At 29.6% G+C, this 20,583-nt stretch overlaps 1 protein-coding gene across 3 annotated transcripts in view; it reads right to left on the bottom strand.

Annotated features, from left to right (window-relative positions):
- LOC116770007 (5-hydroxytryptamine receptor 2C) overlaps positions 1 to 20,583 on the bottom strand; it is a 47,381-nt gene that overhangs the window by 15,541 nt on the left and 11,257 nt on the right. For all 3 annotated transcript variants that reach the window (XM_061526807.1, XM_061526810.1, XM_061526808.1), the window contains exon 2: positions 1,140 to 1,601. In XM_061526807.1, coding sequence (XP_061382791.1) covers positions 1,140 to 1,467 — 328 coding nt within the window. In that variant the 5' untranslated portion in view covers positions 1,468 to 1,601. The remainder of the gene's footprint in view (positions 1 to 1,139; positions 1,602 to 20,583) is intronic.

Here is a 20,583-nt window from a genome sequence, read left to right as displayed (position 1 = left end):
TGTTTTAGCAGTCTGTTGAAATAAGCAACCTATTTTTTAATTTATGTTAAAGAATTGCGGGGACGAAAATGAAGAGCTTCAATAAAATGTGATTTTATGCTCATATAAGTTTATTTATTCTTGGGATATTTGCCATAATATTAGGTGAGGAAATTTTATTGTAACAAGCAACTCTTTCTTCAAGATACCTGACGAATTATAATATTATCGATTATATGAAAATTATTCATTTCGAATTTTACAACGTGTCTTAAAAACCACTACAAAGCAACCTTTAAATACTTCAATATGTTACAATTTTCAGGACTTTGATTATGAAATTTAAGATTTACTCGATTATATTTAGAATTAGTTATATATTTTTACATGGATATTTATATATTAAAATATTTAAATACAACAATGTTCCTTTTACGTAAAGTTAGTCGAAGTCTAATTAAATTCAATGTCAAGTTTACAATTACAGTGAGCTTGATGAATGATCTTTGCATCAGTGACGCTATTCCGCACAAATGCAGCTATTGCGTGATTTATATTAAATTATTTCTGGTGACGTTTTTAAACTAGAAATAAAATACTCTGCTTAATGCTCCCTCAGTGATTGCTGGTTTAAAAACGTCATGTTATTTAAATATATATTGAAAAAGCTATTCAGTAGTATTATGACATAAAGTATGAGATGCGTTATGACATATTCAAATAAAAAGGTTACAGTTGGAGCTAAATTAAGGCTTCAAAACACATAAATATAAATTAAAAATTGTAAATGAATTCTAATTTTTAAAAGTGGCATTTTCGTTGCAATTTTCGATTTTATTTATTTCAGACCATTAGAGTAGACTAGTAGAGTTGTATTCGTTCGACCGTCGCCTGTATATTGTTGTTTGGTACTGAATAGGTGTTTACAAAGAGTTCTTTTATAAAAATGAAATAATGCACAACCTCTATCCATTTGCATTCTGAATTCCTTATACAAATATTAAAAAAATGTTTGTTCTAAAGATATTTTTAAGGTAATATTTTTTGTATTTCTTCAGAAAATCAGAATTTATACAACCAATAGTAAACTAAAAGTGGGTATAAAATTTCGAGCATGTAAACAAGATAAAAGACTTTAATAATCTCTTTTTGATACCGACCTCTTACAAGCGTCAATATTCCCAAAGGCATCACCAGTATGGCAACTAGCAGATCAGTTATTGCCAACGACATTAGAAAATAGTTCGTCACATTTTGCAGTCTCCGTTCTAAGTAAATCGCAAGACACACCAGCACATTTCCAGCGGCAGTACATACGACCAACACCAGAGCCACTAATCCCCACCAATTATTCACCTCTCTAACATTTTCGTCAATGTCAGTTATATTTACTACTTCAACCAAATCTGTAACGGTGTAAGTTTCGTTCCATTTATTTTCATCTGCAATTTCAGTACGTAAATAACCTTGTAATTCTTGTTCATTCATTGTTAGTCGTTTTGCATCTCTCTGTTTTCATTTTCGTCTGGCATTTCATCTTATTTCGTAAATGTGGTAAATTTTGTTCGGAGGGTCCATTTTGTTGCTCATCTTTACTTTTTCATTCCAATTTTAGATAGCATCTGCAATAAGATAAAGCAATTAAAGACGCCTACTTTGTAATAAATCTTTCTGATATAAATTAACTATCAAGATATTTTAAGGAAAGGCAAAAATAAAATATACATTTCAGGTTTAATTCAAATGGACTTTAATATTTGAAAAGAAGTTTATACACAATACAAATTATTTATACATGAAGTATTCTCAAAGTACTCTTGGACTCTTAATGATTGGAAAGTTGATTATTGTTAGTTAACCAATTTATTGTTCAATCAATATTCAATATTGCTTGATTATTTAATGAAAAATAATATTTAAATAATATCATTTATTTAAAAAAGAGAAAATTTTATTTTTTGAAAACTATGATAAATATTTAATAGAGCAGAAAGTGGAACGATAAACAAAATAAGTGTAATAATATAAAGCAGTTCCAAATTTAAAAAAGGAAGTAAAAGAGTCTGGAGCTGCGGTATCAATTATAAAAGAATCTTTACTTTAAAAACGAATGTCTTAATTAAAAGGAGAAATAACTACTTGCAGTAAACACTTAACTATAAAATTTTTAAAGGAAAATAACAGATATAAGAAAAATATATTTTTACTATCTTTATTCGACGTTTTTATTCTCGTAATACAATGCAATGAAAGAAAAGCCAGTAGATTTTGTTTATTGTTCTATTTATATATTATATATATTTTTTGAAAGCGACATCCAAGTCATTTGGTCAGTGGCCAAAACGGCTCTATATGTAATAATAATAAACACAGTTCCTGTAGATCCAGATGGGGGATCAGAGAGTAAAGTGTATGAATGGAGAAACCTGTATCCCCTCAGTTCAATTCTTAGGCACTACAGTGTAACACTAGTGCATAGGACACAACGGTAGACTGCTAGCAGTGAAACAAATATGGAGAATGGCAATCACTAGTTATAACTCAACAGATATAGGCTTCAAAGCTTTCTTGAGGAACCAAGTCGTCGCTATATTACAAGTGGGAAGGAGCCTGCAAAACCTTCTCAGAAACTGTAGGTACAAAATACTTATGGATTTTAGAAAGCACACGATGAGGATTATTTCATAGAAATCATCGAGAACCTACAACCCCTGCCCTAATCCAAATGCCTTACTGCCTTACATAATTACATGAACTCATTTCTCTCGGAAAGACAGATATCAATGAACTTGAGAGATAAGTGAGAACTACATCGTAGTGTACGTCACAATTTAAATGAGCATTATCTCGAATTTCGTGAATACCTGTAAAAGACTACAAAATTAAAGATATCTGTTCTGATATTGAATAGACGCTTGGAAGATATTTAAGAAAGATACTCTAATGAAACAACCAACAACAGAATCACAAACAAGGGAGCAAATCAGTGGCAAAAGATAGGTTGACTAATAGACCGAGCTCTTCACGTAGGCTGTACGTATCTTTCATGTATAGGATAACCAGGAATAGAGATACTTGAACATGAACTTAAAGAGCTGGAGTGTAGTAAGAATCCAGCTGGAGACCCATAATTGTTGAAATTTTATGACTAAATTGCTTAAACAGTGATTTCTGTGGTGGCTGCGTCATGTTCATCACATAGAAATTGAGTTAGATCGTGTGTATGCTATAGCGGATTCAAAACAAAAGGTGGGGCAACTATTGCTTCACTTTAAAAAAGGCTAAACCAAGCTTGATTTAGCCTCATAAAAAGATTGTCAGGTCATCAAAACGGCTTGCCAACAGGAACTGTCACTCTAATGAAACTATTGCCATATACTCTAGATATTAATGGTTTTGCTTCATCAGGAATGACTTATAAAGTTAGAATTTCCATGAAGTCTGTCTTTTTGAGTTTGAGGAGTCTTATCAAACCAATTAGTTTTCAGGTTTAATGTTGCACATTTATGACATCAATTGTATAAAATATGAATAGAATTATACAATTTGCAGTGTAAAATTAACAACTTTGACATCAGAAACCTTCAAATAACGGAGTAAGTTAACAACTGAATAAAGTTTTTATAAATATATATCGTCTTTAACAAAGAGCCCTAATAAGAATGAAACTAAACCTGTCCTGACAATTTGATTGATTTGTTATTTGAATTAACCCAATTCTTATAATAATGACCTTTTTGGATACTACATTAAAAATAAACGCCTTAGGTAAGTTTATTTCCATGATTACAAAAGAAATAACATTGAGATAAAAAATATCTCTGTAATGTGTGTCTATTTTTGTACTTTATATTGTAAAGATAAAAGAACCTTTTGAACAACCCCTGGCTTAAAAAGAGTGTTGGCCTTTAAGTTTGCCGTTTTAGTTAAAATCACATGTACCCGTCACTTTACTAAGGGTCCCAGGGGATTCATGGAATATAAAAAGCCGAAATTTTATTAAATTACAGTTACATACAGTTCAACAAAATTTCATACACATTTGTTTGGTAGGTTTTACGTCATTGATTTACAAACATACTCTAACAGGCTTTCTATTTGAATCTTTTTTAAATTTAGATTTGTGACATGCACAATATAATTAAGTTAAAATATTGTTCTCAATGTAGCAATGTAGCAATGTAGCTGTAGAACCGACAACAACCAACTAAATATCACCACTCTATAAACCTAAAATTAAAACCTGACAAAAAGACGCTTACGCAATATATATGAGCTTCAATATTGTAATCCAGGACCCCGTACTAATATCACGTTTCTAGGTGAGTTTGCAGCTAAATTCACTTTCAAAGTTATCTTAAGCAGAGTTGGGTGTCAGTAAATGGGTTAAAATAGTCCTTCTAAATATGGCATGCCTGTAGAATATTTTTTGCCTTCCGTGCACCTAAGTAAGGCATAATAAATTGTTAACTCATATTTTTCATACGAAAGAACTCGTAAAGAAAATAATTATAATTTCATACGAGTTAATTAGGAACAACCTTATTCAAATCCTGAGTCGTTTGGGAATTAGCCAATCGTGTTTTGACGACGGTCCCTGATACCTAATTCGTGCTCAGATTACGAAACGAATATTATAAGGAAAAATATATTTTGTCATATATATATTGTACATTGATTAACATATCTATTTTAGTATCGGATTGCTTTCTATTATATTAAGTGTATTTAATATTAAATACAGGTTAGTCGTAAAATAAAAAAAAAGCATTTTTGCTTATTGCCACGATTTTTTTCATTTTATATACGATATCAGTTTGGTAATATTGATTTTATTTTTTGAGCATTTACAGCAAATTGTTAGTAGTCATGACACTTGAATTTTCAATTTCGTTCCTATTTGAGTTCGATTTCAAAGGACGTAATATAAAAAAAATCTGTATCATTACCGACTAACGTATAAAAAAATTGCTTCGAAATTGGTGTTTAATTTAGCAGGCGTGTAGCCTATTATTAAGGCGGAGTACACTTGGTACCAATATAACCATTACCAGGAAGTAGGTAGACTCTTAGAAAAGGCTTTTATAAATTTAACAACCGTTTTACTATATTTTTAAGCTCTATTTTAGTGTTTCTTTTTTGAACCTAATCTATTAGAAGGATTTTCAAGCACGCAATTCATTTGACGTGACAATCACGCGATGTCATAATTTTTATCAACATCCATGACAGTGCATTTGAATAATATCATGGACATCTCTGTAGGTCAGAAAGGTTTCCAATGATTATCATATCTCAATCAAACCTTTAAAATTTAAGCATCTGTTTGTATTTTAAATCTCGATAAATATACATATTTTGTAGCGTAACAACAAATATTTTGTGTTGTAGGTTCATCAATTTCTAGATTAAAATAAGCTTTGATACCGATGTATTTTTATAATTACTTTTAAATGTTCCGAGTATGTCTTCAACTCTAAACTTAAGGGTAACAATTTTAGTAGAAGTTGTAGCATGCGGACCCTTCTGAAGTTTACTTCGGCTCATGGTTCGTGACCCATTTTACTAAATAGTATAAATTATTGATGACATATTTTGGCCCAACTCTCGTAAGGCTCGAGGCAAATTCACAAACTAATGAATGGCTGAAGTTTACTTGAATATATTCAAATTCTTAAAATAAATATATGTTAAAACTAAATAGTTATAAATAAAAATACAATAGAAACAGATGAAAATAGAATCTTTTAAACAATTATAGTCATCACTCGGTTAATTAAAGCAATCGAACAATGAGAAATTTTTTCTACCTACACACAATCCAAATTGATATCCGCTTTTCCAAACCAAAGCAAAATGAAAAGCAAAACCTTCTGAAAGTGGGAAATCATTATTATTTATGAAATTCATTATGATTAATGCTTTTTATATTTTTTTTATTTTGTGGTAAAAATTGGTATTATAGTTATTGTATCCAAGTGCTCATCCGCCCACAGAAGAAAAACAATTTTATAGTAATCAAAAATCAAATATATTTTAAAAAGTTTGGCGATCCTCGATTTTCTCGAATAAAGATATCTCATAATAAAATATGAAATGAATATCATTAAATAGAAAACTTATCTTTACTTGGACCGGGAAAGTTTTTTATGAGCTTTTATTTCACATGCAACTTATGTTTGCTTGAGTAAACTATTGCAACTCAATTTTGGAAAATATACCTCCAGCTAATTGAGTTGTATACAACTTAAATTTTGATGGTAATGCATCGTTAACTAAGTGACGTCACTCTTAATCCAACATGGCGACACACCCAAGTGACACGCGCACACACACATATATATATTATTCTCTATAAATCCCTTGTTTTTTTAAAAAGATTTTTCAATTAGTATTTCTCATGGATATTAAAAAGTCGTAAACTTATACTCTCTAATAAGGGACTTATAATAGCAATAACAATACTTAATGCCTAATACTTCTACACAGTTATACTCGTTAATAAATAAATCATAACCATTCGAGTAATTAATCTGATTATTCATTCGTGATGGTGATTGAAAATATTTTATATTTAATTTTATGTACAAATATATTATAGAATTTTTATCTCATTTCAGTGTTGAACTTACAAGTCAATCTTGGAATAAGTATTTTAAATCTTAGGATCGCCGAGTTATGAAAACAAAAGAAAAACTTCAAATGAAACAAACCAACATTGTTCCGTAACTTCATAAACCGACTTCCGCTCGATTTTAATCTAGTCATTGTAAAGCAAGTTTAGAAAGGTCGTTTACATAAGTTATTTGAAGATTATACAAAAATATTTAAAGTAAAAAAAAAATAATAAACAAAAAATTTTTCACTATACCGAGATATAAGGACGCCTAATTGGGTAGTCCGAAATTTTAATAGTTAAAATGAGTCACATAATGTTATTTACTGAACTTGTTTTTCTTTACGTGTAAATTTTGCAAAAAGTTTGTTGTAATATAAATTAATTATTTATATGTTGAGATATAAGTTTCAGGCTAAAAATCAATGTTTTCGTTTTAACATATTCCACTAAAAGCTTGTCTTTTGAATAGGTTTTTTATATATAAAATATTTTTGACTGTTTATTTTGGGCTGGACAAAATATTTTGAATGAAATAATATATATATAATTTATTAATTCATGTATTCATTTAAAATGCAATCTTTGGATAGAACCACAATAAATATCGAACCCATCGTGTGTTGTTGGAATGGTTTTGTAGAACTAGTACTATTATGGAGATCTACTTTCAGCACGAAATGTTCAGAATCATATTCAAGATGTCGTTAGTTACAGTAAAAAAGTGATGTCTCGTCTACCAATAAATTTGTGAATAAATACCAAAGTGCCGCAAAAATTTATCTCTAATATGTCTCTATTATTTATTATACATAAGTTGTATACGGCAGTTTGAGCGAAGTTATACCTACAGGTCCGATGAATCCTTTTAAATTTGAAGTTTACAGAAATCGTGAATTCTAAGCTATGTTTGAAAATGATGGTAATCTAACTTTAAATTTACTTTTTACTATTCATTTATTCTCAGGTTACTATGTGCGCCATCCGGTCAAGTAACTGAAGATACACCGTCCAAGGTGTTCTGAGACTACCAACAAGAAACAGCATCAAAGTGCTGTAAAAATATTCAATTAAACATTGTAATACACAAAAAAGCCGTTATAGTAATATATTAGAAAACAAATTCCGAAACCCATACTGTCGCTGTAACCAAGTGTCGAAATTTTTTTGAAGTTAACGGATTTGATGTGGCAGGCTAGAATAGTAGAAATCTTGAAATTCAGAAGAAATGACGATTTTCGCTATAGATGAATAAATGATCTCTCTGGCCTTATGTACGATACAAAAATACTTTCAAAATTGACAGAATGAAGAAGCAAAAAACATGATTTTGTGGATTGTTGTTAAGTGTCAGAAGAAAGTCCAGACTTGTGCTGCAAAGCTAAAAAAATTCCTGTTACCACAATTTCAAACACTACCAGAACTCATTTATAATTTGATTATGAATCATTATTATATATAATTACATTAAATAAATCAAAACAGTGAATAAAAACGTCATTCGGGACTAAAAAGGTTGTAGTTAGTTGATTGTTGGCCACGTTTCAGTTATAAGGGCATCGTATATTATTTCATTAGACACCTTCTCCTTTACACTCAGGCCACGAAAATTTATTTTGTAGCAGATTACGAAGGAGAACTGCGTCTAAAGTGCAACAGTTTTTCGGAAGACATTAGCGTTGAGTAGTAGCAGAACGATGCTGCTTAGGTAGGTCAAATATTTATGTTGCCATTATCTTTTATATGAGCGCCAAGGTATGTGCATGATAAATTACAAAACGCTATGGACATAGATTGGTTCATCATTATGGTCGTTCTGACCAATTTATTACTTTCACTTGCAATCCTGGGTAGATATTTTATAATGTTTGTTATCTATAATAAATATCTATTATAATAAAAATTTGACGTTTTTTCCGGTTATATAAAAAGCAGTTTCATAACATTAAGTATTATAATTCGGTAAACTGTTTATAAATATATCAGGTGCATCAGGGTCCCTATCAGGACACATTTGGATTAGAAGAGGAAAAAGATGAAGTGATCATTTAATATAGTTTGAGACATATAAGAGCAAAATGAAAGTGTAATTTCCTATTAAAACTCTTCATGGGCACTGAAGTAACGTTTTCAAATTATTTGATGTGACATATTAAGAATAACGGAAATGTAATAGGTTTTGTGGCTGTATTTTTAGTGGGAGATTTTTGCCAGACTTTTCAAATACAGATAGACAAATCAGAAATGGGTAATGTAGTGAAAGTAAGAAGAAAAGTCGAGCTATGTTGGCTTTTGTCCAAGAAATTTTTAATAAAATATACCCTGATATATGAAGCACACAAGAAAAAGATCAGGAATGGTTTTATGGCTACTTGGACTTCTAATAACAATCAAGCTGAGGTAATCAATGCAATAATACTGAAATCGAAAATAAAGTATTCAACTTGGCAGAAGCGGTTGTAACTTTTATATTATTATACATTTTTAAGCCTCCAAAGTTCTGTAACGGCACCGATATACAGGTTTGGCATGTACGCCAAAACTAAATAGAGGCTATTTTTATAAGTCTTAGCGCTAAGGAAGTCATGCACATTGACGATGTCATGAGTAAAAGCGAGTTTCGGGCAGCGAGAAGTCTAAATTCTAAGTTTCAGTTCAACTAAAATTTGATAATTAAGAAATAGTAATATACAATAGTTACACACAGCCATTAATACTTAATAGTATATTGTTGTATAATTTATTAACAACCATATAAAAAGTAAATGTTGTAATTAATGATACCGATATATATATTTTTTTGTATTTTAGAGCGTGAGAAACAAGATTCTCCTACTTTATGCTTAAGGCTATTTTGAAAAAATTTTTAAATAGAGAATAAAACCTTAAAATAATATTTTCCATTGATAACAATTGCTGAAATCTGTTTGTAGTTGTAAACAATATTAAGCTAAAGGCAATAAATAATGACAGAAAACATCTGTTCTCTTTCTAAGTGTAGATTAATACTGACAACATATTCGATAACCCTAACAAAGCTTTTAAGTTGTCATTTAATGGAAGGGATGGAAGGGAAGAAATGCAATTAATAGACTAATGAATTGGAATCTATATCATGATAATTTGAGGTTTCTAGAACAAGAGATTTTTATTGTAAGAGAACTGTAGGTTAATTTATCCACACAATTACTTTTTAAATATTATTTTTTGAAAGAAATCCATTCTTGATAGAAGTAAAAAGTTTTACTTAAAATTTTATTGTGGTTCCATTATTTCTAATACACAATTAAATATATAATGTGCTCAAATAGCAATTTTCTTATTTACTGGGATTCACATTTTATATTAAATTATTCCGTATATCGTTCGAGGAGGCGCTAAAATCTGAAATTGCTTTATACGTATTCAATAAAGTCATGTAGCGTAGTGTTCTGTCATCAATCTTCTTATCAAAAAGAGTACAACGTTAGATATGGTTGTTTTATCCTAATATAAAAAAGTAGTAATAATACCTCTTCAAGACGTGATAATTAAAATTTAAATCCATCTATTTTTTTATCACCCTACTAAAGCCAAAGAGAGATAAATGGTTAAATAAATATATACGAATCTGTTGTTTCAGTAAATAATACGAATTTTACTATATGTATGGAAAAGTCTAAAGTAAAGTAATCATTTTTAGGCCAGAGTTTTATTTTATAGCTAATACATTAATAATTTTACCAAAAACATTGTTCCACTCATGTTTATCTGTCCGGTTGGCTGTCGTGGTTATATTATTATATATTTTTGGTATACCGATGACATATAATTATAAAATATATATATTTTTTAATGATATATACATTGTAAAACTTTTTGTTTTTCTGATTAATATTCATATTTGTAGCATTTAGTCTAACCACTTCATTGTTTTTTTATTTGCTTTACGATTTACGTGAATATTATTCTCATAGTCAATAGTATTCCTGGATAAAATAGAAATAATCACAAATTTAAGTATATTTAACTTATAATCAATGAAAACAAAACTTTATATTTGAAATTACTTTCAATGAATAATTGAAAAATTTATTCAAGATTAAGTTTATATTCACAGGTTAAACTATCTAACAAAATGATTCCAAGTGAAAAGCTTATTGTAATCCTCATCTCAGCGCTTTTATGCCTCATTGTTTCTTAAGGCTAAAATTTAAGTCCTATTTTTGCTGCATCTTTGTGCAATCAAGCTCTGATTAAATGCCTTGAAGCATTTTACAACAGCGTTTTAGAAACTGTTTATATCAGAGACGTTTCCTGAAGTTAAATTTAATAAAGTTCTCGAAATTCTTGACGTCAGTAGGACATGTTCTTTACAATACATATATGGAATATGCAATACATATTCCTTACAATGCATTGTTTAATATACATTTACAATATGCTATTTACAATACATTTATTACAATAGCCACAACGGTATTTAGAAAATATGCACAAATAAAATCGTTTTAAAATAATTATGTTTCAAATACTGAAGAGTACTTATTGTTAGTGATTATTTCTTTGCATTCGAAAAGAACCCAATAAAATGGTCTCTAAATGCTTTTTAAAGACTTCAACATAAACATTTTCCTTCATATTCATAATATTTATTTAGTTGTTAACGCAAAATATTTCTTAAATATGCAATGTTTATCATATACAAGTAGTAGTATCTAATATCAAATACTAAGGTAAGCTATATTTAATTAAAATTAGAACACTTTCAAATATTTTACTACAAGAAATAACAATATGTTTAAAAAGTGAAGGAAAAAAAACCTATTACAACGAATTCTACGATAGGTCGTCACATTGCATCAATGTCCTATTAAAAAAAAAAAACTTGAGCATATAACATATTGGTATTATGCTGAACGTGCTGAACAATGTACATTATCCTATTGCGTCCTGAGTAATCCTTTTATCCTTCTAATCCTTTAAATTTTAGAATATTTTTTTTTTCCAAAAATAGTTCTTCCTTTGATCTACTGGAGACCTGTAGAAGGTAAACTAAATATACGTATAAGACACAAGATAACACTTTTGTTATGAACCCACAACATTAGCTGACAAGTACTTGCATTATGGTCGAAGATACCATAATGAGTATTGGACAGAACAGCTTAACCGAATATAATTCACCAGCATTTTCGTTATGTAGAGTACTAGTCATAAAGAATAGAGGTATTTGGAGATGAGTTGTTCGCTGCGATCTGTATAAGGTCCATTTAATGGGCTACCATCCCACAAAAAGTTGTCCATCTGAGCGCTTATAATGTCAGGGTTGCCCCGTTGTGCTGGTTTTTAGTCGGGTGATATGACTGGATGATGATCTCTAGGTAGGTCTAGTCGTTTGCGAAATCCAGATCAAGGCGATCTGACATGACAATTGTGGTTGTGTTATATTATATTTTACACAACATTAATTTAAAGCAAATTTAATCTCTATCAATTTACCTTCAAATTCACCTTATCAAAGGTCTGCAGCCTAGTCTATTGTAGATCTTTGACAACTCAAAATTTATATCCACCCCCATGTGAAATGAATGTGGCTCTGCAAATCAAAAGATAAGTATGGGATGTCAATTTTGTCTTCGTCTTGTTCTTGGTTGTAGTAGATCTATAGACTGTGCGAACGCGGAACCTTCAATTTGTTTGCTATAGTTTTTTGGTTCTTAATCAAAGGAGTCCACACAAAGTTCTCTCAGTCTTCTCTATATTTTATAGTTAAAGATCGATTGATATTATTGGATCTAGATTGACATTGTTAAATTTAAAGTGAGTTTTCATTTGAAAACTAGTGGAACTTTTTATAAAATCCATATCGTTTTATACTGAATACTTTCTCCATGTACCTTGCTTTTATAACAATAGTTCTTTGTACAAGATATGACTGTGTATGCAAAATTTTATAGTCTCTGTAAATTTTGCCATTATTTTCATTTAAATAATATAAAAGACAAAATGGTTACTGTTGCTTCTGAAGTGAAGAAAAGTATTTCATTCATTACTAAACATTAAAAGTAACTACAGAAAAGGATAGTATTACAAGTATTGCAATTGAATACTTTAAAAAAATATTCCACCGTAGACAGAAAAGCACTGTTGAATTGAGAAAACATTGAAGTTTTCTTTCTTTTGCACTTTCATTTTCCATCTTTTATTTAAGTTTGATAAATATTTTCTCGCCCACAGTGAAATGGATTACTTACAATGAAATTTGAGTTCAAATAATAATTTACGGAATATTTTAAGGCTCCGTCAGTAAAAATGGTAATAAAATACTTATTACAATTTAAAAGGAATTGAGGACTCTGAAATTATTAATGTAAATCACTTTTTTGGCAGTAGCAATTATTGTGGTAAAAAAGTTAGTACTTTTTCTCATACATAATATTTTTATAAAAATTTCTTATAAACATATCAAATATAAAACGAACTTAAATGCGATTGTAACTAGATTCTTTTATCTTAACAATTTCCTTTTATCTTAACAATAGGTATATACCTACGACTTAATTAGCCATGTCCGCTTTATTTGCACGCCCCTTAAAGTCTCAATAAAGGGTGAGACAAGTAATAAGGCGATAGATAAAGTGATAGAGAGTCTTAGAACAATAAATCAAAGAATTTACTTAAATAAGATTAAAGGTACTAATAAACACATTTGTTCTATGTTTTCATAGTATCTGCATTTCATTAAATTAAAATGTACACAATTTTCAACACCGAAAATAGTTTTGTTTATTCAATGTTTAGGTGCAGTTTTTGACATTATTTGGTATTTGGTATCCAAGTATCTGTCGAGACAAAGAGAAACAAATGCCCAAAGCTGGTCTCATTATGTCTGATGAATGCCTAATTATTTGTCTTTGAAACCTACTTTGGTGAATGTCGTGAAAAGCTGACTGTTGGGTGCCTTTTAATATTAAGGTTCTGTAATTATGACGTTCTTTTTTAAAAATTGGACGTTTATTTTACCCAAGATTAATTTTCTTTAGAAATTACTGTAATTTATCTGAGTTTATAAGCGTTCTTTCTAAAAAACCTCGAAGAATAATATCTTTATCTTTTATTAAAATGAAAATATTTATGCAAATATTTTTTTAACCGATTCAATCAATCAAAAAGTTTCCGTCATTTTGGTTATATATGTTCATGAGATAAATATTGATATTCTTTAAAATACGTCGTTCTTTTTAATTTCTTTTCGTTCAAGCGTTTATCAAAAATGACCAATAAAAACAAAGGTAAAATATTTCATCACATTTTCTTACATCGTAGACATAAATCTAGGAACATTACTCCATCATGTCGACCTTTAGACCATTACGAGCCTCGAATGCTCCATTACCACACCTATATGTGGAATGAATTGCGTTAGGTTCTACGTGTGAAAATGCTTACAGATATGGCCAAGTCAATTGGGCTGTACAAGTGGGAACTTATAATTTTTGAAAGCCTAAATTTTATAAAATAAATATATTTGTACAAATATCGGCTAATGTGATACAAATACCTTATAATATAAACTATGTATTACTATTTTTAAATGAATAATTATAAGAAAACATAAAATGTTCTTTTAGTTTTACTAAGAGCTTGAAAATGAATACTTCAAAAATTGTTGTTGCAATGACTCAAGCTATTGTCTCGGAACAGTTAAAATAGTCCATTAAACTTTAAAACGATGGCTTTAAAGATAAGTTCTCACAGAATGTGCTCCAAAGTGCAACTAAGCTTTTGAATCAAGTCTGGACCGTAATTACAAGTTGCACTCTATGATAGGCCATATAGTAGCGGTATTGTTTTAAATTCATAAATAAGAATGTTAAGATTAGAATTGATTTTATATATTTTTTTTACTTCGTTATTCGTTTTCTATATGAGTATAAAAACCATCTATAAACAAAAAAATTAATTAACATTACAATAACCGTGTTTATAAATTACTATTTGATTTCAAAGATACGAGTCTTTTTTAGTGATAAAATTAACGTTGTGGTGCAAAAGAAAAATATCCCATGAATTAAAAAAAATATACTATATATTTACCAGAATCATAATATTACAATATCGCACATGAGAAATATGGCATATTTTAATTCAAATTTGTCTAAGCCAACTCTGTAAATCTAAAGGTGAAAAAAGGCAAATATGCATTGTTAGTGTATAAAAAATATACGATCATGTTACTGAGATACATATGTCTTAATATCTTCTAATTAATTTAAATTAAACTAATATCTCCTGATTAACTCCGCGTTTTTTTTAAATTTTAAACTACATACTCCCGATGTTTTGGTTACTTACAGCTACCGTGATTATTGGCAGACGAGATGAAAATGAAGAATTGATGAACACGTTTTATGGAAGTATCTCGTTTTAAATAATGAAAACCGTGTAGTAAATCCAAAAATATTAGTTTTATTTAAATGAAAGCTCGCGAAAGTCTTAGATCTCATTATCTTTCAATTCACTACAGTTCCATTATGAAGCTTCAGAGAGGAACTGAACAGGATTTTGAACAATTTAAGTGGAAATCATGGCATTGGTCTGCTTAGTATTTTTAACAAATTTATCCTTTAAAATAGTAATCTAAGATTTACAAGATATTTTACAAAACTAACTTCAATTCCATAAGCAGTTTATGATAGGAGCACAAAGTAACAGAGTACGGTTAGGATCAAGTAAGAAGGCTCAAGATAAGATATATTGAAGTCTTATTCGGCAAGAGGAGAATGATAAATACAAGATCCATGCAATGAATTTAGAGATGCAGAACGAGTGATTAGATATAGAAGATTATTGCATCCCATTAGCACTTAAATCGCGCACCTTAATTCACTATTGGTCGCCAGCATTGCTAAAATTTTATCTCAATGCGTTCCAAATGACTCTACCAGATTAGAATAATTAAGTAGGATGAAGTAAAGGTACCGAAAAAACTTGCTTTATCTCTAGGAAGCCAGTTGGAACTGCTAAGCATTTGCTGGTGGGATCAAGGTCAATAAATATTACGAGCTCACTCGAAATTCGTTCGTCGTGGATTTGTCAGTGGTAGAAGTGGGAGTGAGAGCTCTAACGGCAAAATCTTTCTACAACCTACTAAAAGACTTGGGCCTGTCCAGATCCGATATCAACTCTTTTTTGGAACGTACTACGAAGGCAGCTCTAGTAGGTTCTTTTCAAATTTGGTTAGGTAGAAATAGGAGCTTGGACGGTGGAGGTTAACCTTTTATGCGCCTTAGATGAGGTTTCGTCTCATTTATATAACATAATTAAGACATATTTTTTGGTTGTTTCTATTGTTCAATAAATCTCACTTATTTAATGTGGTTTTAACAGGACTGCGTAAATACATTAATAGTTTTAAAGTAAGCACTACATCAATCTTGTTTCTGAAATTTAAAAACTAAAGCCAAACAGGACTTAATTTTTTTAATATATTTTTTAAGATTTGCTTTTAAAACAAACCGAAAGTAAAGTACAATCAAATATTTGAATGAGGGCAGACTGTTTGAATACAACGAAAAAAATGGAAAAAGGATAAAAATTTATAAGTTTTAACAGCATTGGAACCAGCAACCTGTCAAAGAAACACAAGTGTAGCAACGATGATAGATACATCACAGTATTCTATGCATTGCAGCTTTTATAAAAATAATAAAATTGTTTTTACTGTTCGGTTTTAGCTTATTATATTTTTTAATTATTATAAAACATAAAAATGAATATATTGTTATAAAAGAGAATTTATTTTGCTTTTTGTATCTACCGGATCGTTGTGTGCTGATCATAAATGTAAAGAAACTCAGTCACATGAACATAACTTTCATTTTCACTTATCTAGACTTGAAATAACCTACATAAAAAGCAGTCATCGCCCTGACGTTTGGCGATCGATCTAAAGTCGCATCGATTAGGCAAGGCTCAGGACATCAAGGTCTCACGACTGAAGATCGTTAATATTAATGTAGGTGACTTTATTTCCCTTATTAATTTATTTATTTTCGTTTTAGTGACAGAAGAAGACATTGTAAATTTATACATGTTACCAAAAAAAAACTATAAAAATTTCGCTACCACCCGCTGTTGTTCCCATGAGGAATAAAGATTTCTATTAATAACAAAGTATAATAAAAATTTTGACTTTTTATCGACGTTAAAAGGTGACAACTTGCGTTTAAGCTGTTACTCGTTAAAAATCCATTTTCGATTTGTTTTCAGAATTCTCAGGGTACAAAAGTAAAATATTGCTTTATGGTTTGTCATACATACATGTATTTTATCTCAATGGCTATATAGATAATACTAAAGGACGTAAAAGCCTTCATTGAAGTAGAGACAAAGCGTAGAGAATATTTTTATATATATTCTAAATAGTGTCGTATTTAAAACTATAGAAGATTTCGTCTAGTTTTTCAAGGAAAGTTTACAATGTCGCATTGCCTGCAGCTACAACGACAGATGACGATAACAAGAATAAGAAATGTTCAGTGTCCAGCAGCTTTTCTTTTGTCAAGCTATCATTTTTAAAGTTTTTAAAATTATAAATCCTAACCTTCAGTTTTTTTATTTAATCTTAATGTTAAACTTCACTAGATCAAGATGATAATATATATATCGGAGCAATTCGTATTATTTGAATAACAAATAATTGAGGGTAGTTGAAATTATCAGGTGTCACCCACATAACCACCTACGTAGCCACCTGTGCAAGTGTAGTTACAATAAGGTTGGTATAAATAGAGGCGAAAGTACAGATAAGAGATAGTCTCGCTCAAGCCGTTTCAGGGTACGGACATTTTCGAAGTAAGGGATTCGTCAAACCGTCTATGGGGTTACTTTAAAAACCTCAGAGCCTGATGACAGTCAAGAATAAAGTCTTTGGTGTCGTCAGTTATGATGACGTCACTCTTTCAAAAAAACGACAAGTGCTTACTACTCCGACATATATATATATATATATATAAAGCTTTGATCAACAAAAAAATTATCTATGTAAAAGTTTTTTACTTTTTTTAAATGTGTAATCATAAAATGTAGATTTTTCAATTTATTTATACAAATAAAACAAGAAAATAACCTAACCTAACCTAACCTAACAAATATCAAAATACAAATAATAATATTCTTTTGATTGTTATTATTTTTATCGTGTAAAAGTTTATTTGACGAAAATAAATAACTCTAAAACTATGCATCCACTTTGCTCTCAGTTCCATGTATCATTTTTGTTTGCATTTGTAATAATACGTTTCCAGTGCAAATCGTGGTTATACAGTATATTATCAAAGAGCGGAACGTATGAAAACATGATATGCAGTGTTTCACGTTTATTCAACTATGACATATTTAATAATTTGAGTGTTTGATCAAATGATAAGTTACAGAATACATTTTTATTTTTAAATAACTCATATTTGTATGAAGTCTGAAAATTGTAATCATAAATCTAAAAAAGTTCTTTGTTATATTGCTTAAGCAAAATTAATGTGCATGTATTATTCAACATTTTGGGTGTTCACCTATTTCCTCGCGTTCGCTGTTCGTTCGTCGTTCGCGTAACGTAGTAACGTAAGTTCGCGTTTCCTGGTAAAACCGTCTTTTATCTTGTTTCTTGCTATGTTTTCCTTCTTATAAAAACAAAAATAAAAACTTTGAAATTTCAACCTTCTGTTTAAAGTCTGTAGCTCCTTCGCTGAAACAGATGCTTTAGCGAAACGAGTGAGAGTTCGTGTATAAAATTTGATAAATTTGACGTCTTTTTTTTCTCAATATTTGATTAATTTTAAAACAAGAAAGGTAAATAGAAGCGTGGCAATTATGGTTATTTTTAAATAATCACAGCTATAAAACTTGGTCCTACAATAGACTCTAATCTTTTATTGTGCAACGGATGTTAGTAAAGTGAGCAAAATCTCTGCATCACACCCTTCATCCTCCATGATGTTTGAGAAATGACCTTTCTTTAAAAACTAAATTACTTCTTCTACAACTCAAATTACCGCTCCTTGCTTCCTTGTGGTGCCCATTAGTTCCATACTTATTGTAGATTGCGAAGTCGGTTTTTCCACTCTACTAATAGTTTAGCAAAAAATCGACGATACGTAGGATTTTAAATGTTTAACTAATGTTCTTGAAAATTCTTACTTTACAAAATATGTGTAATTGCTACAATGTATGTGCTGGCTAACCGTTATAAAAACTAAATTCAAATCAATATCCATGAATACGCTTTTCATCAGTAATCGACCATCTTTACGTGGTGAGATTCAACACTCAATTGTATTTAAAATCAGTCACAATAAAATCTGAGTAAAATTAAATTTTACTCCTGCCTCGTAATACAGTAAAATAAACTTCGTTACTGTACTACGAGCTTATTTTTCGCATAATTTTAATTAGTTTCCAATATCTTTAAATAGAACAAATGGCTTCTAAAACACTTAGTTGTTATATTTACTAACATATATATTTATAAATACACTCACACTTCATTTACTCAGCACAAAAAATACAGAAAAACATATATTTTTTTTAAAAGATAACGAGGGCCAGGACTTACTTTAAAATTATTGTAAATTTATAATTAAGACACAATGAGCGAGTTAAGATCTTTACAAATTACCGTTGATAAGATTCCGTTGTAGATTCCATAGAGAAATTAATTCTATAATGACAATTCCAAAAACCCTTACCGAACAACTCGTTTTTTATACCGAACCCTTTTATCGTACGAAACGTATACGTATTTGATTTGCGAAACTCGTTCATTCTATTAAAACTCGGTGACAGTGATTCAGCTAAATTTAATTTTTGCAGAATAATGACACTTTCCCAAATTGTATACTGGATGGATGAATGTTTCATTATAAGTTCTGGCTACAAATTTAATTTTCACCATATTTTATCCTACGTCTCCACGGACGCGTTAAGTCTCCACTTTTGGATGTCACTAAAACTTGACGATGATGTGTAGCTTTTATGTTAAATTTATTGGTGAAACTAAAACTTGTTTTAATTTAAAACAACAACTTAACCATCTATTTTTATTTACCACAATAATATTATTATATTTAATTTAAAATAATTGATAGTCAAAATTTAGTAGTTAAATGCTTTATTCTAGTTAGAAAAAGCTGAAAACCACATTTAACTTGATTATTGTTTTTATTGTACATTGCAGTTTATATTTCTAGAAGAAAATTAGAAAGCAGTCGAGCTTGAACATCATTGCCCCGATATAAAAGCTAGTGTTGTTTGTTTCCTGATATACAAATAAAAACTGGAATAGCTTGGAAAACTTTATATCAAGAACGTAAAATAAAAACTTAATTAAAGGTATTTTCACATCCAAAAAAAAACCTGAGCTTCTTTACGGAAAAGCGGTAAATACCACAAATTATTAAAAGCAAGTTATTATGAGGAGAGGCCATCAGTTTTAATACAGGTTTAAAATAATGTCTAAATTAGAAGTACTATTTTTGGAAACTAATAACGAGCATGTGACGGTCCAAAAAGCTTTTGTTTTACAACCAGATCTTGATATGAATATTCAACCAATCACTATGCACTGACATACGATACGTGTAAAAGTAGTAACAATTTTTCCGGTACCAATTTTCAAGTTCATCGGTCGTGAGGGAATTTATAGAAAATTTGTTACGTTTGTGAAAAATGTTATGGAAAATTTTAAATTTTCGATTTATATTTATAACTTTGACATTAAATATATTCTGAACTCGGTCCATTTGTAGCACATGTATATCAGTTTTGAAATAAAACTTATTTATATCTATTTTAAAAATTCTTTAATTATTGGGGTTTATTTTGGGGTCTATTGGGGTTGATTTTGAAGTTTTTTAATAAAAAATTGTTATCCATATGGCACTTTCTCTAAATTAAATGAAACTATAGAACAAACTTTTCTAAACGCATTCCAAATTAAACTATAATGG

This window comes from Danaus plexippus (assembly GCF_018135715.1).
Source record: "Danaus plexippus chromosome 3 unlocalized genomic scaffold, MEX_DaPlex mxdp_25, whole genome shotgun sequence".
Taxonomy (NCBI): Eukaryota; Metazoa; Arthropoda; class Insecta; order Lepidoptera; family Nymphalidae; genus Danaus; species Danaus plexippus.
The sequence above is the reverse complement of the archived record's forward strand: the minus strand, read 5'-3'. Positions and strand labels throughout refer to the sequence as shown.